This window comes from Lissotriton helveticus, chromosome 3_2 (genome assembly GCF_964261635.1).
Source record: "Lissotriton helveticus chromosome 3_2, aLisHel1.1, whole genome shotgun sequence".
In the NCBI taxonomy this organism is placed as follows: Eukaryota; Metazoa; Chordata; class Amphibia; order Caudata; family Salamandridae; genus Lissotriton; species Lissotriton helveticus.
The window spans coordinates 496,660,923-496,684,584 of NC_136062.1; the positions used below are offsets into that span (position 1 = coordinate 496,660,923).

General features: G+C 47.9%; 1 protein-coding gene across 2 annotated transcripts in view; it reads left to right on the top strand.

Moving 5' to 3' along the window:
* Positions 1–22,289, top strand: part of SLC39A13 (solute carrier family 39 member 13) — a 176,865-nt gene extending 154,576 nt beyond the window's left edge. For both annotated transcript variants that reach the window (XM_078684492.1, XM_078684493.1), the window contains 2 exons: positions 13,673–13,772; positions 16,986–22,289. In XM_078684492.1, coding sequence (XP_078540618.1) covers positions 13,673–13,772; positions 16,986–17,061 — 176 coding nt within the window. In that variant the 3' untranslated portion in view covers positions 17,062–22,289. The remainder of the gene's footprint in view (positions 1–13,672; positions 13,773–16,985) is intronic.
* Positions 22,290–23,662: the final 1,373 nt, after the last annotated feature.

Consider the following 23,662-nt stretch of genomic DNA (forward strand, 5'->3'; position numbering starts at 1 on the left):
GAGTGCATTCCAGATCCTGGGTGCCATTCCTGAGAAGGAGCGCTTGTATGTTTTCTCTTTCCGGAATCTACGAGGTTTCAGGAGTAGATTTTTTGCACTTCTATTGGATCTCGAACCTCCTGATATAGACAACTTTTGAGCGAGGTAGTTGGGTGCATTGTGGTGCACGGCCGCGTGTGTCATAACTGCAATTTTTAGCTGTATTCTGGCTTCAAAAGGCAGCCATTTTAGCGACTTTAAGTCTGGGGATATATGCGAATGTTTTCTTGAGCCAGTAATGAGTCTCGCGGCAGCATTCAGGGAGGCTCTTAAGGGTGCTGTTGTGGATAGCGGGAGTCCGCTGAATGCCACAATTCCGTAGTCTATTCGAGGGATGACTAAAGCTTGTACAGCAGTTCGGAAGTCTTCGGCAGGGAGGAAGGGTTTAATTTTCCTCAGTGTGTTGATTTGGAAATTAGCTCCTTTTGTGGCTTTGCTAACGTGCTGCTGCATGTTGAGCTTGGCGTCGAGTGTGATGCCTAGGGATTTCGCCGAGTCCACGATGGTAGGATGGACATTGAGTGCTGTTAGGTTATTGAGCCAGGTTTGGGTGGTGGAAATTTTAGCCGGGGGTGAGATGAGTAGGAACTCAGTTTTCAGAGCATTTAGTTTGAGGTGATTATCGGCCAGCCAAGATTGAGTGTTGATAAGCGTGGAATTCAGATGTTTTATATCTTCCGGGGATTGTACCTTTAGGTAAAGTTGTGTGTCATCAGCGTACATATGGAATTGAACATTAGATGCTTGGAGCAAGGTGGCGAGCGGTTCCATGACGAGGTTGAACAGTGTGGGGGAGAGGGAGGATCCTTGTGGAACACCTAGATCTGCAGGCACCGGTGTAGATAGCACATTGTCGATCTTGAACTTCTGAGATCGGTTGTGAAGGAAGGACGAACACCATTTGAGAACAGTTCCCGATAGACCCATTCTAGTGCTTAGCAGCTCCAGCAAGTTCTCATGTTTGACCGTGTCAAATACTGAAGAGAGGTCAAGACGGATGAGGAGGCAGGACTCATTGCGATCAAGAATTTGGAGGGCGTCATCAATTATGTGTGTCATAGCTGTTTCCGTGCTATGTTTCGCTCGGAAGCCTGATTGATGAGGGTTGAGGAGGTCAAATTGATCAATGTGTTTTGTTAGTTGGAGTTGGACACATTTCTCCAGCAGTTTGGCCAGGGTGGGGATATTGGTGATGGGCCGGTAATTGTTTAGGTCGGACGGATCAGCTGTAGGTTTCTTGAGTATAGGCGTGACTTGCCCCACCTTGAGGGAGTCTGGGATGAGTCCTTGTTGCAGGGAGCAGTTGATGATTTTGGTCCAGAGAGGGAGGAGCAAGGGGATGAAGTCTTTTACAGCATTAGCAGGTAGAGGGTCTGTGAGGTGATTAGAGGGCTTCAAGGAGCAGAGCAGTTTGTGTATAGCTTCTTCCGAGTAGGTATCGAAGTACAGCCAGGATGCCTTGTTTTTAGGTTGAGTGTTAGACATTCTGATGTGGTTGGGGAAACGGCTTACATCCAAGATGAGGTCCTTTCTTATGTTGTCAGTCTTTAGCTTAAAGAAAGCAGAGAAGGCTTCACAGTGTGGGGTGTCGCTTGTTGTGCTGTTTGATTGTAAGGGTTGTGTCTTTGTTTGGGACTTGATTAGTTCGAACAGCTTTCTTGGCCTGTTTTTTGCTTGGTCCAACTGGCGGCTAAAGAAGTCCGACTTTGTGCGCTTTATTTTCCTGAAGTAGGCATTTCTCTTGTTCTTAAGCCTTTTGAGGTGCAGTGCTGAAGGGTCCGTGGATTCGTGGAGAAGCGTGGCTCAGTGGTTAGAGGCGGCAGACCTGGAAGCTGAGATCAGCCGTGGACCTGGGTTCGATTCCCCGCCTCGGCGGGTCTTGGGCTCAAAAATTCCACGGACTCGACAATTCTCGCTCCGGTGCCTACTTGACTCACGGGGTCACACTCTGCGACTCTGGGCAATAGCTTGCTTAATCTCCACTACGGCCCCTCGTGGCGGGATGCCTGGCTTTCACCTTGTGGATACTCTGCCGGGGTATCTCACAGGGGAATACCAGGACGGGTTCCCTAAGCAAGCGCCTTGATGCCTTCGGGTGATACGTGCGCTATATAAGTCGCAATACATTTACATTTACATGGCTGGATGCTACTAGGAATGATGGCTGGATGCTACTAGGAATGATGGCTAGATGCTACTAGGAATGATGGCTTGATGCTACTAGGAATGATGGCTAGATGCTACTGTGAATGATGGCTAGAAGCTACTAGGAATGATGGCTTGATGCCACTAGGAATGATGGCTGAATGCCTCTAGGAATGATGGCTAGATGCTACTGTGAATGATGGCTAGATGCCACTAGGAATGATGGCTAGATGCCACTAGGAATGATGGCTAGATGCTACTAGGAATGATGGCTGGATGCTCCTAGGAATGATGGCTGGATGCTACTAGGAATGATGGCTAGATGCCACTAGGAATGATGGCTGGATGCTACTAGGAATGATGACTGGATGCTACTAGGAGTGATGGCTAGATGCTACTAGGAATGATGGCTGGATGCTACTAGGAATGATGGCTGGATGCTACTAGGAATGATGGCTGGATGCTACTAGGAATGATGGCTAGATGCTCCTAGGAATGATGGCTGGATGCTACTAGGAATGATGGCTGGATGCTACTAGGAATGATGGCTAGATGCCACTAGGAATGATGGCTGGATGCTACTAGGAATGATGGCTGGATGCTACTAGGAGTGATGGCTAGATGCTACTAGGAATGATGGCTAGATGCTACTAGGAATGATGGCTAGATGCTACTAGGAATGATGGCTGGATGCTACTAGGAATGATGGCTTGATGCTACTAGGAGTGATGGATATGTGCTACTAGGAATGATGGCTGGATGCTACTAGGAATGATGGCTGGATGCTACTAGGAATGATGGCTGGATGCTACTAGGAATGATGGCTGGATGCTACTAGGAATGATGGCTAGATGCTCCTAAGAATGATGGCTTGATGCTACTAGGAATGATGGCTGGATGCTACTAGGAATGATGGCTAGATGTCACTAGGAATGATGGCTTGATGCTACTAGGAATGATGGCTTGATGCTACTAGGAATGATGGCTGGATGCTACTAGGAATGATGGCTGGATGCTACTAGGAATGATGGCTAGATGCTACTAGGAATGATGGCTAGATGCTACTAGGAATGATGGCTGGATGCTACTAGGAATGATGGCTGGATGCTACTAGGAATGATGGCTAGATGCTACTGTGAATGATGGCTAGATGCCACTAGGAATGATGGCTGGATGCTACTAGGAGTGATGGCTGGATGCTACTAGGAATGATGGCTGGATGCTACTAGGAATGATGGCTAGATGCTCCTAGGAATGATGGCTGGATGCTACTATGAATGATGGCTGGATGCTACTAGGAATGATGGCTAGATGCTACTAGGAATGATGGCTTGATGCTACTAGGAATGATGGCTAGATGCTACTGTGAATGATGGCTAGAAGCTACTAGGAATGATGGCTTGATGCCACTAGGAATGATGGCTGGATGCTACTAGGAATGATGGCTAGATGCTACTGTGAATGATGGCTAGATGCCACTAGGAATGATGGCTAGATGCTACTAGGAATGATGGCTTGATGCCACTAGGAATGATGGCTGGATGCTACTAGGAATGATGGCTAGATGCCACTAGGAATGATGGCTGGATGCTACTAGGAATGATGGCTAGATGCTACTGTGAATGATGGCTAGATGCTACTGTGAATGATGGCTAGATGCCACTAGGAATGATGGCTTGATGCTACTAGGAATGATGGCTAGATGCTTTTCAGTCTATGCACAGCATGTGATCTACAGCTCATATGCCTCGAACGGAAAATGCTACTTACTCAGTTTGCATCTGTTCTTGGCATGTGGAGCTGTAGAGTCACACGCGCCCGCCTGCCTCCCCGGGTAACTGTACCTGTTGCAGTTACATCTCACTTACATACATACATACATGTACATCTTACCACTCTTACTAACTCCATTATCACCCTCTGCGGCAAACAATCTAACGATGGAGTCGATGCCCATGCGCACTATCACCGAAAGGAGGAGTCGCCTACCATGGTACTGAAAAAGACTTCTTTGAAGAAAAACAAAGTGCAAACACCCGGACCCAACACTAGATGGCAGGCTATGCACAGCATGTGACTCTACGGCTCTACATGCCACGAACAGATGCATACTGGGTAAGTAGCATTTTCTATTTTTACCTTGTGGCCAATCCCAGATCTAATGAAGTTAAACAAATATCTGCAGAAAAAATCCTTGCGCATGGTTACTCTTCAAGAGATTCTACAGCTCCTCAATCATGCGGACTTCATGACGACACTAGATCTGCAGGATTTATTTATTTATTTATTTATTTATTCAAAGTTTTATATAGCGCGAACAAGATCCTTACAGATATCAGAGCGCTTCACAAAGACAGGGCAGGGGCAGTAGGAATTAACAGAGATAGTGGGAGCAGTAAAATAGTCACTAACATGGTAGGATAATAATAACATACAAAAAACATATCAATATACAATCAGGTAAACAAGTAATATAAGACGGCACAAGTCATTGATCCCACTACAGAGGTGTTCAGGTACACCTTGGGTGTGTGGGTGGCTTATACCAATGTCCTAGTATATAGAGAACACTGAGTGGGGGCATCGGGAGAGTGAATCAGTAAACCAAAGTGTATCATATATTGGTCGGTAGTAAGAGAGTAGCGTAATAGTGTCCCCACCAAGTGGAAGTATAGTGCCAAAGGACAAGGTGAACAGTGATACAAAGCAATGCAGAGTCTCTGATCCAGCCCCTATAAGGTTCAGGAGATCTTGGCCAGAAGGATGGTTTTCACCTCTTTCTTGTAGAGTGCAGTGGAGGAGATAAGCCTGGTTTCAGGAGGGAGTGCATTCCAGATCCTGGGTGCCATTCCTGAGAAGGAGCGCTTGTATGTTTTCTCTTTCCGGCATCTACGAGGTTTCAGGAGTAGATTTTTTGCACTTCTATTGGATCTCGAACCTCCTGATATAGACAACTTTTGAGCGAGGTAGTTGGGTGCATTGTGGTGCACGGCCGCGTGTGTCATAACTGCAATTTTTAGCTGTATTCTGGCTTCAAAAGGCAGCCATTTTAGCGACTTTAAGTCTGGGGATATATGCGAATGTTTTCTTGAGCCAGTAATGAGTCTCGCGGCAGCATTCAGGGAGGCTCTTAAGGGTGCTGTTGTGGATAGCGGGAGTCCGCTGAGGGCCACAATTCCGTAGTCTATTCGAGGGATGACTAAAGCTTGTACAGCAGTTCGGAAGTCTTCGGCAGGGAGGAAGGGTTTAATTTTCCTCAGTGTGTTGATTTGGAAATTAGCTCCTTTTGTGGCTTTGCTAACGTGCTGCTGCATGTTGAGCTTGGCGTCGAGTGTGATGCCTAGGGATTTCGCCGAGTCCACGATGGTAGGTTGGACATTGAGTGCTGTTAGGTTGTTGAGCCAGGTTTGGGTGGTGGAAATTTTAGCCGGGGGTGAGATGAGTAGGAACTCAGTTTTCAGAGCATTTAGTTTGAGGTGATTATCGGCCAGCCAAGATTGAGTGTTGATAAGCGTGGAATTCAGATGTTTTATATCTTCCGGGGATTGTAGCTTTAGGTAAAGTTGTGTGTCATCAGCGTACATATGGAATTGAACATTGGATGCTTGGAGCAAGGTGGCGAGCGGTTCCATGACGAGGTTGAACAGTGTGGGGGAGAGGGAGGATCCTTGTGGAACACCTAGATCTGCAGGCACAGGTGTAGATAGCACATTGTTGATCTTGAACTTCTGAGACCGGTTGTGAAGGAAGGACGAAAACCATTTGAGAACAGTTCCCGATAGACCCATTCTAGTGCTTAGCAGCTCCAGCAAGTTCTCATGTTTGACCGTGTCAAATACTGAAGAGAGGTCAAGAAGGATGAGGAGGCAGGACTCATTGCGATCAAGAATTTGGAGGGCGTCATCAATTATGTGTGTCATAGCTGTTTCTGTGCTATGTTTCGCTCGGAAGCCTGATTGATGAGGGTTGAGGAGGTCAAATTGATCAATGTGTTTTGTTAGTCGGAGTTGGACACATTTCTCCAGCAGTTTGGCCAGGGTGGGGATATTGGTGATGGGCCGGTAATTGTTTAGGTCGGACGGATCAGCTGTAGGTTTCTTGAGTATAGGCGTGACTTGCCCCACCTTGAGGCAGTCTGGAATGAGGCCTTGTTGTAGGGAGCTGTTGATGATTTTGGTCCAGAGAGGGAGGAGCAAGGGGATGAAGTCTTTTACAGCATTAGCAGGTAGAGGGTCTGTGAGGTGATTAGAGGGCTTCAAGGAGCAGAGCAGTTTGTGTATAGCTTCTTCCGAGTAGGTATCGAAGTACAGCCAGGATGCCTTGTTTTTAGGTTGAGTGTTAGACATTCTGATGTGGTTGGGGAAACGGCTTACATCCAAGATGAGGTCCTTTCTTATGTTGTCAGTCTTTAGCTTAAAGAAAGCAGAGAAGGCTTCACAGTGTGGGGTGTCGCTTGTTGTGCTGTTTGATTGTAAGGGTTGTGTCTTTGTTTGGGACTTGATTAGTTCGAACAGCTTTCTTGGCCTGTTTTTTGCTTGGTCCAACTGGCGGCTAAAGAAGTCCGACTTTGTGCGCTTTATTTTCCTGAAGTAGGCATTTCTCTTGTTCTTAAGCCTTTTGAGGTGCAGTGCTGAAGGGTCCGATCTCCATGTGCGCTCTGCCATTCGCATAGTACGCCTGTCGTCATTGAGTCTATCATCATACCAGGGGTTAGAAATTTTGGTGGAGACTCTCTTCAGTTGCAGTGGGGCGACTTCATTGACTATTGTATTCATAGAGTCAAGGTAGTGGTCTATCAGTGAGTGAACATCCGAGGTACCTGAAGGGGGAAGGAGGCTTTTGCCGATGTGGGGAGGCAGGGTGGAGGGGTTAAGATTCTTCATGTCCCTTTTCCATGTTTTGGATTTGATTGGTTGAGCCGGGTTAGGTTTAACTTTTTCATTGATAAAGAAGGTGATAATGTGGTGATCTGACCAGTCGCAGCGTTGTATCGCCTCCAGTTGTGTAGAGTTCTCTTTGGCAATGATGAGATCGAGTATCGAGCCTTTGTCGTGTGTTGGTCTATCGCATATTTGGGTGAGGTCAAGCGCATTAAGGAAAGTTTTGAGACTATTCACCACTGTGTCTTTCTGATCGCTCCAGTGTAGATTGAAGTCACCCAGGTAGACTTGGGTGGTCTGCCGACCGGCATTGGAAGTGATCATGTCCATGAGTTGTTGGGTGAATATGAGATTGTCACCAGGCGAGTGATAGATGAGATGTAAAGCACAAACTTGTTTGCCCTCGCTGGTGATGTCGAGGCAGAGGAGTTCACAGGAGGAAAGGGAGGGGGAGTTGACTTTCGTAACGGAGAGGTTGCTCCTAAAAATGCATGCAATTCCCCCGCCCGTCTTGCCAGGGGACCTGTCCAGCCTAATGATGTGATAATTGGGGGGGACTAGTATGTCCATAATCGGGGTAGAGGCTTCAGTAAGCCACGTTTCCGTTAGAATGGCTAGGTCCAGATCCATAGATGAGACGAGATCAGCGATGTCGGAGGAGTGTCTCTGGGCCGATCTGCAATTGAGTAGGATGCATTTGAGTTTGGGAGAGAGAAGGGTGGTCGAGCTTTCTAGTGTGAGGGGAATTTTTCTGAGGTTGTTAGGGACGGAGCCTCTGTTGTTGATTGTTGGGAGCCTCAGAGGGTTTGTAAGAATTGTGGGTATGGGGATGTGTGTGTTGGATATGTGTTTTACCGGACCTGGGCCATAAGAGCGTAGGAGAGAGCATAGGTCGCAGTCCGACAGTGGGTTGAGGACACGACGGGGGCGGTGGGAGTTATTGCGAACGGGGATAGTCGGCCAGCGCGGGTGTCGTTGGAGGCGAGGGTATGTAGGGAGGGTGCGTCGTTTGTAGGGTAGAGGGATGGGGGGGTATGAGTGGGGGTAAAAGGGGTCATGTTAGAGGGGCGGCTAGTATATGAGGTGGAGAGATTTGTGACTGTGCTTGGGGAATGTGGGGTGTTAACAGCAGGTGGGCCATTTACTGGGGTGCTGGGGGTAGAAGTGTTGTAGGCGGGGGCTGCGACGTGAGGGGTGATAGTGCTGGTGGAGTTCTGGGTGGGGGTCCGCAGCTTGGCAAGGTGCTCTTTGAACTTGGGGAACAGGTTGTCTAGTAGTTCCAGGTTCTTGTCCGTGGATTGAATTAGGACAATCCCGTTATTGTAGATAGTAATGGTAGCCCTGCCAGGGAGGAGGTGGGAAGGTGTGATAGAGAGAGTTAGGCCATGAGTTATTTTCCTGGTGGTGGAGACGGTGAGTAGGGTTAGGAACGCTTTTCTCCATTGGGCTCTGCGTGAGGTGTGGAAGATGATATCAGTATTCAGGGCTCCATTGCCCGGTGAGAAGTAGGTGTCGGCAAAGGGTGTTTCAGGGTGCGACCTCAAGAAGTTATGTTTAAAACGTTTAGTGGCTTTTTTGGTGAGGGTGGAAGGGTAGTTGATTCTAAAAGTGTGCTTGCCGTTGAGCTCCATTTTAGAAAGGCTGTGATGTTGGGTGTAGGAGATAGGACGACAATAAAAGCTGTCAGCCGTTGGTTACAGGGCAAAGGGGTGACAATAGTGAGTGACCAAAAGAATAAGAGGTAGAAGTCAGTGCAATCCAGGAACAAACAGTGCGTAGGTGCAGCTTACGTAATGTATCCTATGCGTACTTCCACATCCCTATCCATCCCAAACATCGAACGTTCCTCCGTTTCACTGTGGCAGGTGCCCATTCTCAATTCAGAGTTCTCCCTTTTTGTTTGCGGTCAGCTCCAAGGGTTTTTACAAAATGTCTTGCGCCAGATGCAGCTCATCTCAGGCTTCAGGGCCTGCAGCTATTGCCCTACCTGGAGGACTGGCTAATAAATGCTCCAACTTTTCGACAAGCCTCAAAAGCAACGTTAACTTGCCATCACATGTTTCAATCCCTGGGGCTGTCACTCAACTTAAATAACAAGAAAGAAACTAGGAGGTCTTTTGAATGAAGGAAGGAGACCACAATCAATTGCCCAACACTTCTATCACAACTAACGGTGAGGGTCCATCAGTAATGAAAGAGTCCTATCAGCCCACCCATTTGGCGGAACCTCGTCATCTAGGACCTTATCAGCAGGTGTTCATCTGGCCAAGCTCAGTTGTATTTGCTCGGTGCCAACAGTTCCCATGCTGAAAGAAGATGAGTCCTCACTGCGAGTGGTACTGATAGGGTGCAGTGCTCTAGAAAAAAGTGCATAATTAAAATGGCGGTCAAGGTAGACAAAATTATTTATTGGTATCTCCCTGGACGCCAGATTAAAACAGATGTGGCAACAGTGTGACAATATCACTGTCAAGGAAGCATCTATAAATAGGCCTTCGTCTGGGCCAAGCTGTGAAATAGGCTACTGCAACATCTTATAAATTCTCATTATGGAAAATTTAAAGAAAACAAAACAAGCTATAAAGCCTCCCCTTCGGTTCTGGACTCACACCGAGGTACCGACGGACAGAGCGGGGCCTCTCTATCCGAGCCGTTGCCGGGTGAGGTGAGGCTTGACTCCCACACAGTGCTGGGAAAGGATTGTACTCTGCATGGTTGCCTGACCTGAGACGGTAGGGTGGCTGACTTAACCACACGACTAAACTTACCATCCCAACCATGCTTTATGACCCACTGTCGGACCGCGACCTTGACCGCCATTTTAATTATGCACTTTTTTCTAGAGCACTGCACCCTATCAGTACCACTCGCAGGACTCATCTTCTTTCAGATGACGAGGTTCCGCCAAATGGGTGGGCTGATAGGACTCTTTCATCACTGATGGACCCTCACCGTTAGTTGTGATAGAAGTGTTGGGCAATTGATTGTGGTCTCCTTCATTTAAAAGACCTCCTAGTTTCTTTCTTGTTATTTATGTTCTGAGTGGGGGTTCTGACTAGAGAGGTCGGTAAATATTGTCCCCTTGACCCTCAAAATACAGTTGTTTTTTCAGCTGTCACTCAACTCCCAAAAGTCAGTTCTACATCCTTCTCGAAGGTTGCAATTTCTAGGAGCAGTTTTGGACACTATCCAGGACAAAGGATTCTGGTCTGCAGAAAGACAATCACACCTGATTTTCCTAGCAACAGAACTAAGAGGAAGAAGGTTAGCTTCTGTGAGGAAGGTAAAATCTCGTCTCGGGATGTTGTCCTCTGCAATCCTTTTGGTACCTCACTCTTGTCTCCGGATGAGACCTATACAAGAAGAGCTAGACAATCGATGGCTTCAAGTGACAGGATCGTTCAACGGCCGGGTGAGGATAACTCTGGTCATGTGGGCAGCTCGGCTTTGGTGGCAGTGCTCCAGCAATATCTCGACCTGGCTTACCTTCCTTCCTCCAACTCCAGAGTTCATCCTTACTACAGATGTTTCTCTCAAAGGATGGGGTGCACACCTTCAAGATCTCCTCATAAGGGGGAAATGGTCTAAAGCGCTGGCAAAGATGCACATCAACTTCCTGGAGCTTTGGGCTATATTTCTACCCTTACAGCCTTTCCTTCCAAGACTTCAAGGATCCTCGGTCCTTATAAGGACGGACAACACCACTTGCATGCACTACCTAAACAAACAAGGAGGAACACGCTCTCACTCACATCCTATCTCAGGAAGCTCAAGATATATGGAAATGGATGCTTTCTCCACATTTCCATAAAGGTGGAGCACCTGCCGGGAATAAACAGTTTAGCGGACACCAGAACGTCAAATTCTTTCCACGAATGGGAGTTAGACCAAACATTCCTGGAACACATTTTCCAGATGTGGGGCAGGCACAACTTGAATCTCTTTGCTTCGGAGACAAATCGGAAATGCCCATTCTATGCCAGCTGGGAACCAGAGAAAGGATCTTGGGGAAACGCTTTTATGATGAGATGGACGGGGATCTTCGCCTACGCTTTCTCCCCCTTCCCGTTTCTCCCGAGACTTCTGAGAAAACGGAACTATGCAGAATAATTCTCATTGCTCCACGGTGGCCGCATCAGCACTGGTTCACAGAGCTTCTCCTACTCTCAGAATGTAGGCCATATCGCCTCCCAGTGTCTCCAACGCTCTTGACATTGCGCATGGGCCAGATTCCCCACCCGCACCCAGCCCCGCTGCAGCGACATGCCTGGCTTCTGAGTTCTCTGAATTCAAGGAGTTCGATTTGCCTCGGGACTGGTGAAACCTACTTGCTAAAGCAAGAGCACCATCTACGATTACGACCAATTCTCTGAAATAGAAACGTTTTTGTTCCTGGTGCCTTGATAATAATGTACATCCCCTGGAGTGTTTTCCAGACCAGGTTCTTCCTTCTCTACTTTCACTAGCCAAGTCTGGCGTTATGTTCACATCGGTTAAGTTACATCTGGCCGCCATCTCTACTTACAGGCGTTCTTCAGGTGGCATATCTCTTTGCTCTAACCGTCGAGGTCAAGCAATTTATGAGAGGTATTTTCAGAGATTTTCCCCCTATTAGGGCTCCTCCTCCTGAATGTAGCCTTAACCTGGTTCTAGCACAGCTCGTGAAGTATCCCTTCGAGCCTATTCAAGATCTGAACTTAAGTATCTCTCACAGAAAATCGCTCTTTTGTTCGCTCTTACTTCCGCTAGGAGAGTCAGCGAAATTCAAGCATTTACTATTAAACAGCCAGATCTACGTTTTACCAATGACTACGTTCTCCTTAGAATGAATCCTACCTTTATTCCTAAGATTCCATCATCTTTCCATCTTAATAAGCCTATTATCCTACGTACATTCTTTCCTAGTCCTTCTACCCCGGCTGAGAAGGCTCTTCACACTTTGGCTAAAAAGAGATGTTTGAAATTCTATCAATCACATACTAAACCCATTCGAAAGTTGGATCAATTGTTTGTGTCATATGGTGGGCAAAAACCAGGTACAGCAGTGACTAAAGCAACTATTGCAAGGTGGATTGCATCAGCGATTCAATTTTGTCACTCTAAAGCGGGAAATCCTCTCTATCAAATCGAAAGCTCATTCCACAAGAGCAGTGCCCTGATTGGCGGCGCTTTTTCTCAAGGGCCATTGGATAAAATTTACCTTGCTGCGACTTGGAAAAATGTGCACACATTTGCACGCCATTACTGCTCAGATCGGGCTACAGAAACTGAATCAGCTGTTGGACAAGCAGTGTTACGCAACCTTTTCCATTAAGGTAAGCCTCTGTTGAGAGGTGATAATTTTATTCCATGCTAATGAAAGCTATTAGTTTTACATGTTAATGCTGTCTCTTTTCTCTTTATGCTTAATGCTTCTCTCATATTGTGTTGCATATGTTCTGGATATATTGATGTATATCTTTTACAAGGTATTTGATGTGGGTCGAATGATACCCACCATCCGCTCAACAACTAAGAGCTTTTACTGCTAGCTATTCTGATTCAAGCATGTGAATCTATGAAAGGTACCCCAAAACTGGATATGAAATCGAGTTACTTGCCTGTATCCTGTTATCCAGTATTGGTATCTTTCATAGATTCACATGCACCCACCCTCCTCCCCGGAGAGGCTTCCCTTATTGCTATTTTATACTTACTGTCATTTGTGCTCAAAAATCTGAGGGACTTGCCTCTCTTTGGAGTGTTCTAAAGGGTGCTAGAGCCTGATTGGTTGGGTTTCAACTTTGGTTCTTTTTTTACAAAAGGATAAGGATTGTCTACTGCAGTGACTGTGCAATCCATTATAGCCTATTGTATTATGTTTTAATACTGTTATGTATTATGTATTATGTATGTATACATTTTATTTGTACCGTGAGACTCCCACCGCGACGGCGGGAATGATTCAAGCATGTGAATCTATGAAAGACACCGATACTGGATAATTGAAGTTACCGGTAAGTAACTTTTTTTCATCTATTTTGTATGTACTTTTAAAATGCCCTCCGTGACTACATAAAGCCCCTGTTTATGAAAAAGGTTATATGTGACAACATTGGGTTACTCGGGTCTGCTGGATTGCTCCACCAGCATTGGATAACCAGGCTTGAATCTCTGAGCTCACACCAGTGGTTGATACTGAGAACAGTACACAACATAAAGTACACCCTGGACCCTCGTGAGGATAAGTAACTGCTTGGGCCTCACAATCTATCTTTACACCCGAGGATGCACTGTGAACTGAACAGTGAGCAGTGTCCAGGTAGCACGGCTTCAGGCGTGCGTCCTTACATGGATCATGTAAGGCGTCCTGGGGACACTCTTCAGATTGATGGAGCTCCTTTTGTTAATCATTGCCATCATGTGCGTTTGTCCACTTGGTTCAGTTGAAGAGACCCAAGACTACGACTCCTCTGTTAAGTGAAAGCGCAGACTGTAGTACTACACCCTCTGCTCACTCTAAGCCTGCGCACCTATAAGGGGGGAGGGAGGGGTTAAATCCTCACCACGCCTCCTCTTCACCCTACTGTCCCCCAAGTACTAATAGTGTGTCTCTCCTTTTCATGCAGGTGAAACTGTAGCTTGGATTCTTCCGTTCACATCCGGGGGATTTCTGTATATTGCGCTGGTGAACGTTGTGCCTGATCTTTTGGAGGAGAAGAACCCCTGGTAAGTTTTGCGGTGAGCTGCTGTGCAAGTGCCATGAAGGATGGTGTGATGGCAGCGTCACTGGCTGGTCGCAGTTTCATGTTTACTGGTCTCTGTATGTGGACATGTGTTTCTAAAATCCAAGTGGCCCCTTGTTGAGAGGGTGAGGTAAGGCCTTGCAAATAGCTGCTGGGGATTAAGGTGTCTAGGATGCCACATAACAAAGCCATGTATTCATTCATTTGATTTTAGTTTTAGAAAGTGTTCAACTACCAAAGGGTGGCTTGGCTCTAGAGATGGAAAAAGGGGCGAACAAGAGACTTGCGACTGGAATAAGTGAGTTTTCAATGATTTGCAAATGTGCTTTAGGTGGGATTCCGTACAGATAGCTAGAGGAGAGCTGTTCCAAAGCGGCACGCTAATGAGAGAGAGGCTGGCCACCAGTGCGTGTTCTTTGCAGCCTGGGTATACGGCTCAAAGCTTTAAAAAGAGCCTTTACGAAGCAGAAGCTGATGAGGATTAATGAGCTGGGAGGAAAAGCTGGAATATTTAGGAAGTCCTAAAACCCGCCTGGCAGCCATGTTAACAATACGTTTCAGTCTGTGCATTGGACGCGATGGGAGACCGACGAGCAGCGAGGTACAGTAGTCGAGTTTGCCAGTAATGAGCCCTTAAACTGGAGTTTTCTTGGAGGAACTCGGCACAAAAGGGTCCAATTTTCCCAGTAAACATTACCCTGCTAAAACAGATGGTAGTTAGTTTATTGATATTAGTCTCAAATGACAGTTTGGCATTGAAGTTACACCCAAATTTAAAGCGCTAGAGCTCGTCAATGGACAAGTGCAAGACATGGAGGCTCCAATAAGACCAGATGGAAGGGTTAGCGAACACTACGACCTCAGACTAGTCCGCATTCAGGCTCGAAGATTTGGCATCCATCCTACAGATTTCAAACACTGTGTAAAGAGACTTTGGATGGTACACTGTCCCCTTTCCAGGCACAGAATAATCAAGTTCTGTCGGCTTAGCAGTAAAATTGAAACCCAAAAGGGGCAGCAACATTAGCCAAAGATGCCACTTGCAAATTAAAGAAAGTGGGGCTCAGGGAGGAGTCCCTTAACTGAGCCGTTGATTGGACGACTGGTATGGAAGCAGATGGTCAGCCTGTAACATCAAACCAAGGAAAGGTTTGAACCAACCAAGAACATTGTCTAGCAATCCAACAGCGCTGAGCCTGTCTAAGAGGGTATTATACCGGACTGTGTCAGAGGCCGCTGAGAGATCGAGCAGTAGAAGGGCCGCAGAGCCCCCAGAATCCAAAATCCTGCTGGTGTCATTGCTGGTGGCGGTTAACAGGGTCCAGTGCGGAGGGTGGGATGGAATCCAGGTCGGCAGATGTCAAGAGCAGCATCTTTTCAGTATAACATGAGAGCTGGAAGTTAACATAGCTCTCCGTGAGTTTGGCTGTCTCCGGCAGAAGGGATATTTGATGATAATTTGCCAGAATCGCAGGGCTTAAGGGAGATTTCTTGAGAAGTCGAATAACCAAAGCTGTTTTGCAGAAGACTGGCACCTGGCTGGTTGATAGGAGATGGAACAGATTGGAGTCAGGACAGGTGCCACTGCAGGGTCATGGCCTTTAGAATTCATACCAAGCCTGGATGGAGAGGAGGGCTGAATAAAACTTTGAAAAAAAGCCACAGTTATCGCAGAATATACAGACCAAGATAGTAACTTGGCTTCAAGATGCAAGGAAGATGTGTCCAGAATCAATAGAGCATCAGGAACAGAGGACAAGGAGGACACAAGATATGCGATCTCCTCTTAGAAGAAGTCAGTTAAGTCAGAACAAAGGATTTGTGTGGGGCCAGTCGAGTAAGTCATCGCTTCAGGGTGGGAGAAAGAATTGTACCCTACAAACATTTCTTTAGTGGGATTTGTGGGAGCAAGAATCCGTTCTTGATAATATTTAGTTGAGGCATTGCTTGAAAGGATTTTGTGACTGTTAGATTCTTGCTTATAGATGTATTTATTTGCAGAATTGTAGTGCGCACCCAGGAGCGCCCCAGGTTTTTTTAGATTTCCTTTTGGCCAGAGTCGGGTCCTGTTGTATCCCAAGGAGCGATGGAGTAGAGCGCTGGGAAGCAAAGGACGTCACACGAAGGGGAATAAAGCACGTCACAGGAAGGGTCGCTTATCGAGCACTGGTGATCCGTTGATGAAACTAATCGACATCGTTGCCGATGCTCCCAGGGGCTCCGGCCCAGTATGCGCTAAGCAGGTGACCCATGTAGGAGGGTTCAGTTTAGACCGCGAGTGATAAGAAATGTTGGAAGACTCATTGTCTTTTATCTTGGCCTCTCTCCTTAAGTGACACAAACCTTGCTTTGTGGTCCTCCTGTGTCCTTTCTGAAGTAGAAAGAGTCTTGATGAAGCTTGGCAGGACTACATGTGGGCAAATATATCCAGGCCATTTATAAACTTTTCTGAGAGAGCTATTGCTCCATATAATAAAGCAGGGACTCGTTTAGGGTCAATTAACTTTAAAGATTGACAATTCACACGCCCTCGCTAAGCTTTCTAAAATCTTTTAATGGATTGCAATTTGGCATGGGCCTTAATTTTCACATTCAAGAGATGATCTGATGTTCTCAAAGTTTGTAGCAGTAGGCTTGGAAAGCTGCAAAAGTTACAGATTTCCAGGCATATTTTGAGCAAACATTTGGGAAGTGCAGCTTTGCATGAGCAAATATTAAATATTTACAATTCCACTTGTTCAAACATTTTTCTTTTTCCGCCAAGGGGAGAATCTTTGAGCAGCTCCTTTCCCTATGCGCATATTTTAAGAGAAAGTGTGTGGGGGGGGTCTCATCTTATCCTGAAAAGGTTTTACTCCTGCCCTTGTCAAAACTACATTATTGACCTGTTCCAGGGTGGGGATGGCTTGGAGAGGTGTTAGTGGAGACCCTTAAACGTGTATGCTGGTGAATGTGTCCAAACCCGTAGGGTATTCCAGCCCTGAACCCCCATCCTCCACCTTTTCCAGCCGTTGAGTGGATTCACTCATGTGAAGAGGCGTGTATGTGGTAGGGTCATAAGACAGAGTGTGTCTCATCTTGTAGTGGGAGGAGGTTGGGAGGTGTACTACACAGGGTCATAGCGGGGCAGGTATCTGGCAGGTAGAGTCACCTCGCAGGAGGCTGGTTCCTAACTCTTGTCTTTGCTGCTCCGCAGGTACTCGCTGCTGCAGGTCTGCCTGCTCTGCGCCGGCGTGCTGGTGATGGTGCTGCTGTCTCTCAGCGTGGGATGACCTCCGTGGGACCTGTCTGCTGCTTGTGGACTTTAAGTGGCTGCCGGACTGTTACATAGCAATAAGGAACACTAATTTAAACCTAAAGTATAATATATATAGAGAGAGAGAGAGCGTGCGAGCGAGTGTGTGCTTTATACCCGACTGATGAACCCCCTCTGGAATATTACCATCTTGCACGAGCTGCATGGATCACTGGGATACGACCACCCCTACCCCGGTGGTACCTTCATCTGTGCCAGAACTGAGGCTTCCTTGTGCTGCTGCGGAACCAGGAACTGTAACTGTTGTGCACATTCACCGGGCCAAAAGAGAGCTTTACAAGCCACTTGGAGCCAGGAACTGACGTCGAGGGCAGCAATGCATGTGCGGCAACAGAGAGGCGTGCCTTGAGACTACAGAACCAGGAGTTGTGCCAGCGCCAGAGAGAACCATTCACGGAACCAGGAGCTGGTAGTGAACAGCAGCACCTTGCGCGTGAAGGACCATCACCAAAGCAGAGAGCCACCCCTGGGCTATGCTAGCCATCTGCTAGACGAGAGAATGAGTATCTGCTCAAGATTCAAATGTGCACCGCATGGAACTCCTGCAGGCCTCTCTAGCGGACATTACAGTCTACACCGTGATGCACACACTGTGCACGGCGCACGCCTCTGGACTTCTGGACCGACAGTTGTGCAGCACTGCAGGGCGCTCAGTCAGGCCTTGCACTGGGGCCATTGGTTCTCTGCTTATGCCACAGACACAGAGTGCCCACCGCCCTGCCTTATTATAATACACACTCTTCGGCCATGTGTGCCATGCATACTTACGGTTCCGCTTTATGCCAGGCTCTGGTCATGATACACACACACACACGAACTCCAGCCACGCACAGTGCCTACTAATATCCAGCATTCTGTCACGTGCACTTTGGCTGTGAACCACGCACACATATGTACAGCTGTGTACCAAACTGCGACCATGCACAGTGTCAACTTGTGTGCATGCCTATAGCGCACACATACACTCCAGCTATGCACAATCCAACTGGAATGCAGCGTTACATCACATATAGTTTGCCCATGTACAACACATGCTCACATAAAGCTTTATAACACGTGCCAGTCATGCACAGTGCCTACTCGTGTGCAGCATTTGACACATATACACTACAGCCATGCACTGTGCCAACTGCTATGCAGTTTATTATAATGCACAGTGTTGTGTAGCTTTCTACCATGCAGACTCGGACGTGCGCCCTGTCCATTCATTTGTAACCTTGAACATACAAGTACTCCGGTGCAGCCCGTGCAGGTAGGAGCAGTGGGGCTGCGTTAGGCGGGGGATTCGACAGACTACCACGAGCGAAAATTGAATAAATGATAAATGTTCCCTCGTCGTCGTCTGTCGAAATCCCCCTTCCCCCAAAACCCCACCCCCCTTCTCTTCCCCCCCTTCCTCTGCCACTGTCCCACCACTCTTACCTGCGCAGGCCGCTGCTGCAAGTACTTCAGCCCTGCAGTGCCCACTGGCATACTGCACTATACTCTACAGCCATGCGTGCCCACAGGTGGGCAGCGCTACCATGCACTCTTAAGCCATGCAACTAGTGTGTTGCCCTACACCAGCCACATACTAGGTTGGCACACTGCCCACTGTGTGCATGATTATTCCACATACACGCACCCACGCTCTCCAGCCATGGACTCGGTACGGTTATGCGTCACAGGTTTCTGCATACTTCAGCCATGCTACTGACATGACCTTATACCACTCACTCAGACCTTATGCAGTGTCCACTCGTTTGTACCCAGTACCTTTCAGTCCATGCCCCCGTCTTATGCTGGTAGCACTGCCTGTGTTATTCCCTCAGGTGTGAGTCAGAAGACTCAAGAATGTGTCGTGAGCTTGGTTACAAGTGTGGGGAGTAGAGAACCCGGGCGGCTCTCTGGGTGTGAGTGTACATGAGCAGAGGGCGAATGCTGCTTATAGAGTTATGAACATGAGACCATTCAACCAAAGAAGAATGTATACATTTCTGGGCTAGAGCGGGAGAGCGCAATTGCCTAGGTCATTGACTCGCCTGACTGAAGGCTAGTGTGCCTCCCAGGGACTGTTATTGACGGACAGTAGGACAAAATCCCTCACAGCTCGGACACCTGCAGGGTTGTTTGCCCAGTTGCTGTTCTCATACTACAAGCTCTTCACTCAAGGATTGGGTTCTCCTCCTCGCCCCCATCCAATTGTCATTTCCCACCACATGCTGGCCTTTCACCCAAAGGGCTCAGAAAACCCACCCCAGATTGGTCTTGCACCCTGACACATGCTGACCCACAGGCTCAGCCTACCCCCTGGCCTTGCACCCAAGGTCTGACACCCCTGTCCCATACAGGCATGTCACCCAAAGGCCTCAGAAACCCTTACCCCAGATTGGTATTGCCCGCAAGGTCTGACACCCCTGTTGTATGCAGGCATTTCACCCAAACGGCTCAGAACCCCTCACCCCAGACTGGTCGTATACCCAGGGACTGGGGTCATACACAGGTGCTGTATCAGTCGAGTCTCGGGCGTACTTACCAGTTTCATGTGCTAGAAAGTCCGCTTCATGCAGTTACGAAAGGTTTAGGCTGTCATGATGGTGTTCATACAGCTCTGTGTCATGCACAGCCGGTCATCCACCAAAAGGGTCCTACTCTACCCGTACAGGCCACAGTCGCTACTGTCTTGTAGAGTTGGATTATCCCAGTGTGTTCTGGCTTGTGGAGTCCTCTTCGCTCAGTAACCAGCGGTTCTGCTCGGATGTGCATGGTGAGGGGCCAGCTCTATCGCTGTGGTGCACTGCCAGTCGTGCACCATGGGAGTCCGCTGTTTTAGTACAGGCCATGGTAAGTCCTGCACTGCAGAGTCGCACTATCCCGATATGGTCTGTCCTGTGCAGTCCTCTTCGCTCACTAACGATCAGATCTGCCTCGGGTGTGCTCATACAATGCCAACCCGCCGTGCATGGTGGGATCGAGTGTAATGTACTGTGTTCCATGCAGTCCTACAGTCCTTTCTGTCATGTTCTGCGGAGAGCTCGTTCCCACTGTATTAAGAGGTGAACGCTCTGTTATGCAGTAGTGCAGCCTGCCCGTACAGCGCTCCGCACAAGCTTTCCAGGCTCATGGGTTCTCTTCTCGCAGTAATGCAAGGCACAGCCTCTTGTTTCATTGTGTGTGGTCGCATTGTTTGTGTGTTGGACACCCAGGGTCAACCATGCATTTTTTCATATGTTGTTCACAGGCACACTTGTCAGCCGTGGATTTTTCTCTGTGGTTTGGATACACAAGCTGTGCTGTCAGAACCTGCTCTCCTCGTGTTGGATACAATGTCAGTGACGCATTGTCAGATCCTGCACCGTGCGTGATTGACAGACAAGGACTGTCACACGTCGGATCCTGCACTCGCTGCATCTGCATTGGACCCACAGGATCAGGCATGCGTTCTTAGATCCTGCACCCACAGGACCAATATTGCATTGTCAGATTCTGCACTCGCTACGTTGGGCCTACAGGACGAGGCATGCATTCTTAGATCCTGCACTCCCTGCGTTGGACCCACAGAACGAGTCAAACATTGTCAGATCTTAAACTACTTTTATTAGACCCACAGGACGAGTGTTGCATTACCCGTCCTCCACTCCCTGCATTGGACACACAGTGTCAGTCATGCGTTGTTAGCTCCTGCACTGCTTGTGTTGGACCCACAGCTCAGTGTCAGTCATGCGTTGTTAGCTCCTGCACTCCCTGTGTTGGACACACAGTGTCAGTCATGCGTTGTTAGCTCCTGCACTGCTTGTGTTGGACCCACAGCTCAGTGTCAGTCATGCGTTGTTAGCTCCTGCACTCCCTGTGTTGGACACACAGTGTCAGTCATGCGTTGTTAGCTCCTGCAATCCCTGTTTTGGACACACAGCATCAGTCATTCGTTGTTTGCTCCTGCACTTCCTGCGTTGGCCACATAGCGTCAGTCATGCGCTGTTAGCTCCTGCACTCCCTGCATTGGCCACCCAGCCTCAGTCATGCACTGTTAGCGCCTGCACTCCGTTTGTTAAAACACACAAAGCTGGTGTTGCATTGCCTGATCCCACACTACTTTTATTAGACACACAGGGCCAGTTTAGCATTACCCATCCTTCACTCCCTGCATTGGCCACACAGCGCCAGTCAAGCGTTTTTAGCTTCTGCACTGCTTGTGTTGGACCCACAGGGTCAGTCATGCGTTGTTAGCTCCTGCACTGCTTGTGTTGGACCCACAGGGTCAGTCATGCATTGTTAGCTCCTGCACTCCCTGCATTGGCTCGACAGCCTCAGTCATGCGCTGTTAGCTCCTGCACCCCCTGTGTTGGATACGCAGCGTCAGTCGTGCGTTGTTAGCTCCTGCACTCCCTGTGTTGGATACGCAGTGTCAGTCATGCGTTGTTAGCTCCTGCACTCCCTGCATTGGCCACACAGCGTCAGTCATGCGTTGTTAGCTCCTGCACTCCCTGCATTGGCCACACAGCGTCAGTCATGCGTTGTTAGCTCCTGCACTCCCTGTATTGGCCACACAGCCTCAGTCATGCGTTGTTAGCTCCTGCACTCCCTGTGTTGAACACACAGCATCAGTCATGCATTGTTCGCTCCAGCACTCCCTGCATTGGCCACACAGCGTCAGTCGTGCGTTGTTAGCTCCTGCACTCACTCCCTGCATTGGCCACACAGCGTCAGTCGTGCGTTGTTAGCTCCTGCACGCCCTGCATTGGCCACACAACCTCAGTCATGCGTTGTTAGCTCCTGCGCTCCCTTCATTGAAACTCACAAGACTAGTGTTGCATTGCCAGAGCCCACACTGCTTTTGTTGTTGTGCCCCATCATATAGTACCTGGGTGCAGTTCCGGATGGGCGGGGTGACACAGGCCAGGTACGGGGATCCCACTCCAGAATCCGTCCCCTGGTGTGGGAGACTGTTGTGCCCCATCATATAGTACCAGGGTGCAGTGCCGGATTGGCTGGGGTGATGCACAGGCCAGGTACGGGGATCCCACCCCTGCGTCTGTCCCTGGGTGCCGGACTAATGTCCCTCGTAGGATGCTTGCTGATGTAAAGATGGAGAGATGTTTTATTTTGAGATACACTTTTGTACGAGTGTTACTTGGAGATGTTTATTGTTCATGTTCTGCCTTTTGCACCGAGTCTCTAAAGACACAATAAAATGTTTCTTATAAATTGCTTGGGATCTCTTTCTTTCAGACTCCGGCTGTGGCCCCACCCCTTGCAGTGAGGTGAGTGGCTGCAGTGATTAGTCTGGGACAGCAGAGGCAGTGTGTGGGAAGATGGCGGACATCATGTGGCCTTTGCAGATGTTTACATATTAAGTATTAAAGGGGTAACCCACAAAAAACTACCTGCCTGGGTCAGTATTGCAGTACAATAGGTAAGTGGGCATAGTAGCAACACTTGTAGCGAACAGTAAATAATATAGCATTCACCAGCCTTTCTTTTCGTGTAATGCATAAATCCAATTTATTTTCTGGATCATAAGCATCTAATGCAATTTTGAGTCAAAGCATTAACTATTATTGGCAACGCAGTTGCTCAAGCATATAACAGTACGATATGTATTTACAGTGCTCTTGATATAGAAAGAAAAGGGAAGGTTGGGAAACAATTAATAACATGTGGATGAAGGACAGGGAAGAGATGTTTGTGACATATATACATCAGTTATATATGATATAAACTTTTCCGGCCTAAAACAGGTCAATTGTACCTGGGTGTACACATAACTCTAATGAACATCTACTTTTTTAGAAATCAGTAATCAGAGCATGTGATGTAGGTGCGTGTCGTCAACGTTTCGACCCCTGGGAAGGAGGGTTAATTCAGTCCTCACGGTGGGGTCTTCATCAGGACAAAACTGAGAAGAGCACCAATGAACAATCGGAAAAGTGTGTGAGGGGAGAGACGTTAAAATCGTGACTGCCACAGGTAAATCAGGTAACCAATACCTATTCAAGGAAACAGCAGGACTATTCCGCTGTGCAGGTAGAAGATGTGGGCTCAAAACGGCTCCTATGGTCAAATAGAAATAAAGGGTCAAAAACCTAATCTTCGAGGCATATGAGCTGCAGATCGTACACTATGCATTAGATCGCCACCTGGTGTTGGGCTCGGATGATTGCATGTTGTTGCCGTCTTGGAAGAAGTCTTTTATAGTCACGAGATAGGTGACTCCTCCCTTGGATGATAGTGCGCATGGGCATCCACTCCATCCTTAGATTGTTTTTGTCCGCCACTGGGTTCAGGTGAACTTTTTACGCTCTGGCTACAGATCTACTTTTTAAGTACTTCGAAGCGCAAAAACTTATCAAAACTTTACCTAACTACCTTCGATATCGAATAACATCATTTCGACTCCATCAGCTCGATTCCGGTCGTCGACGCGGGCCGTTGGGCCTATCCACGCCGTGAGGCCTACACCTCATGGAAAGGACGCCATTCAAAAAATGCTGTGCGTGTGGAGCGAAGTTTCCTCGCAGTGATCAACACAGGGTATGTAATCTGTGCTTGTCGCCAGAACACGACAAATTCAGCTGTAC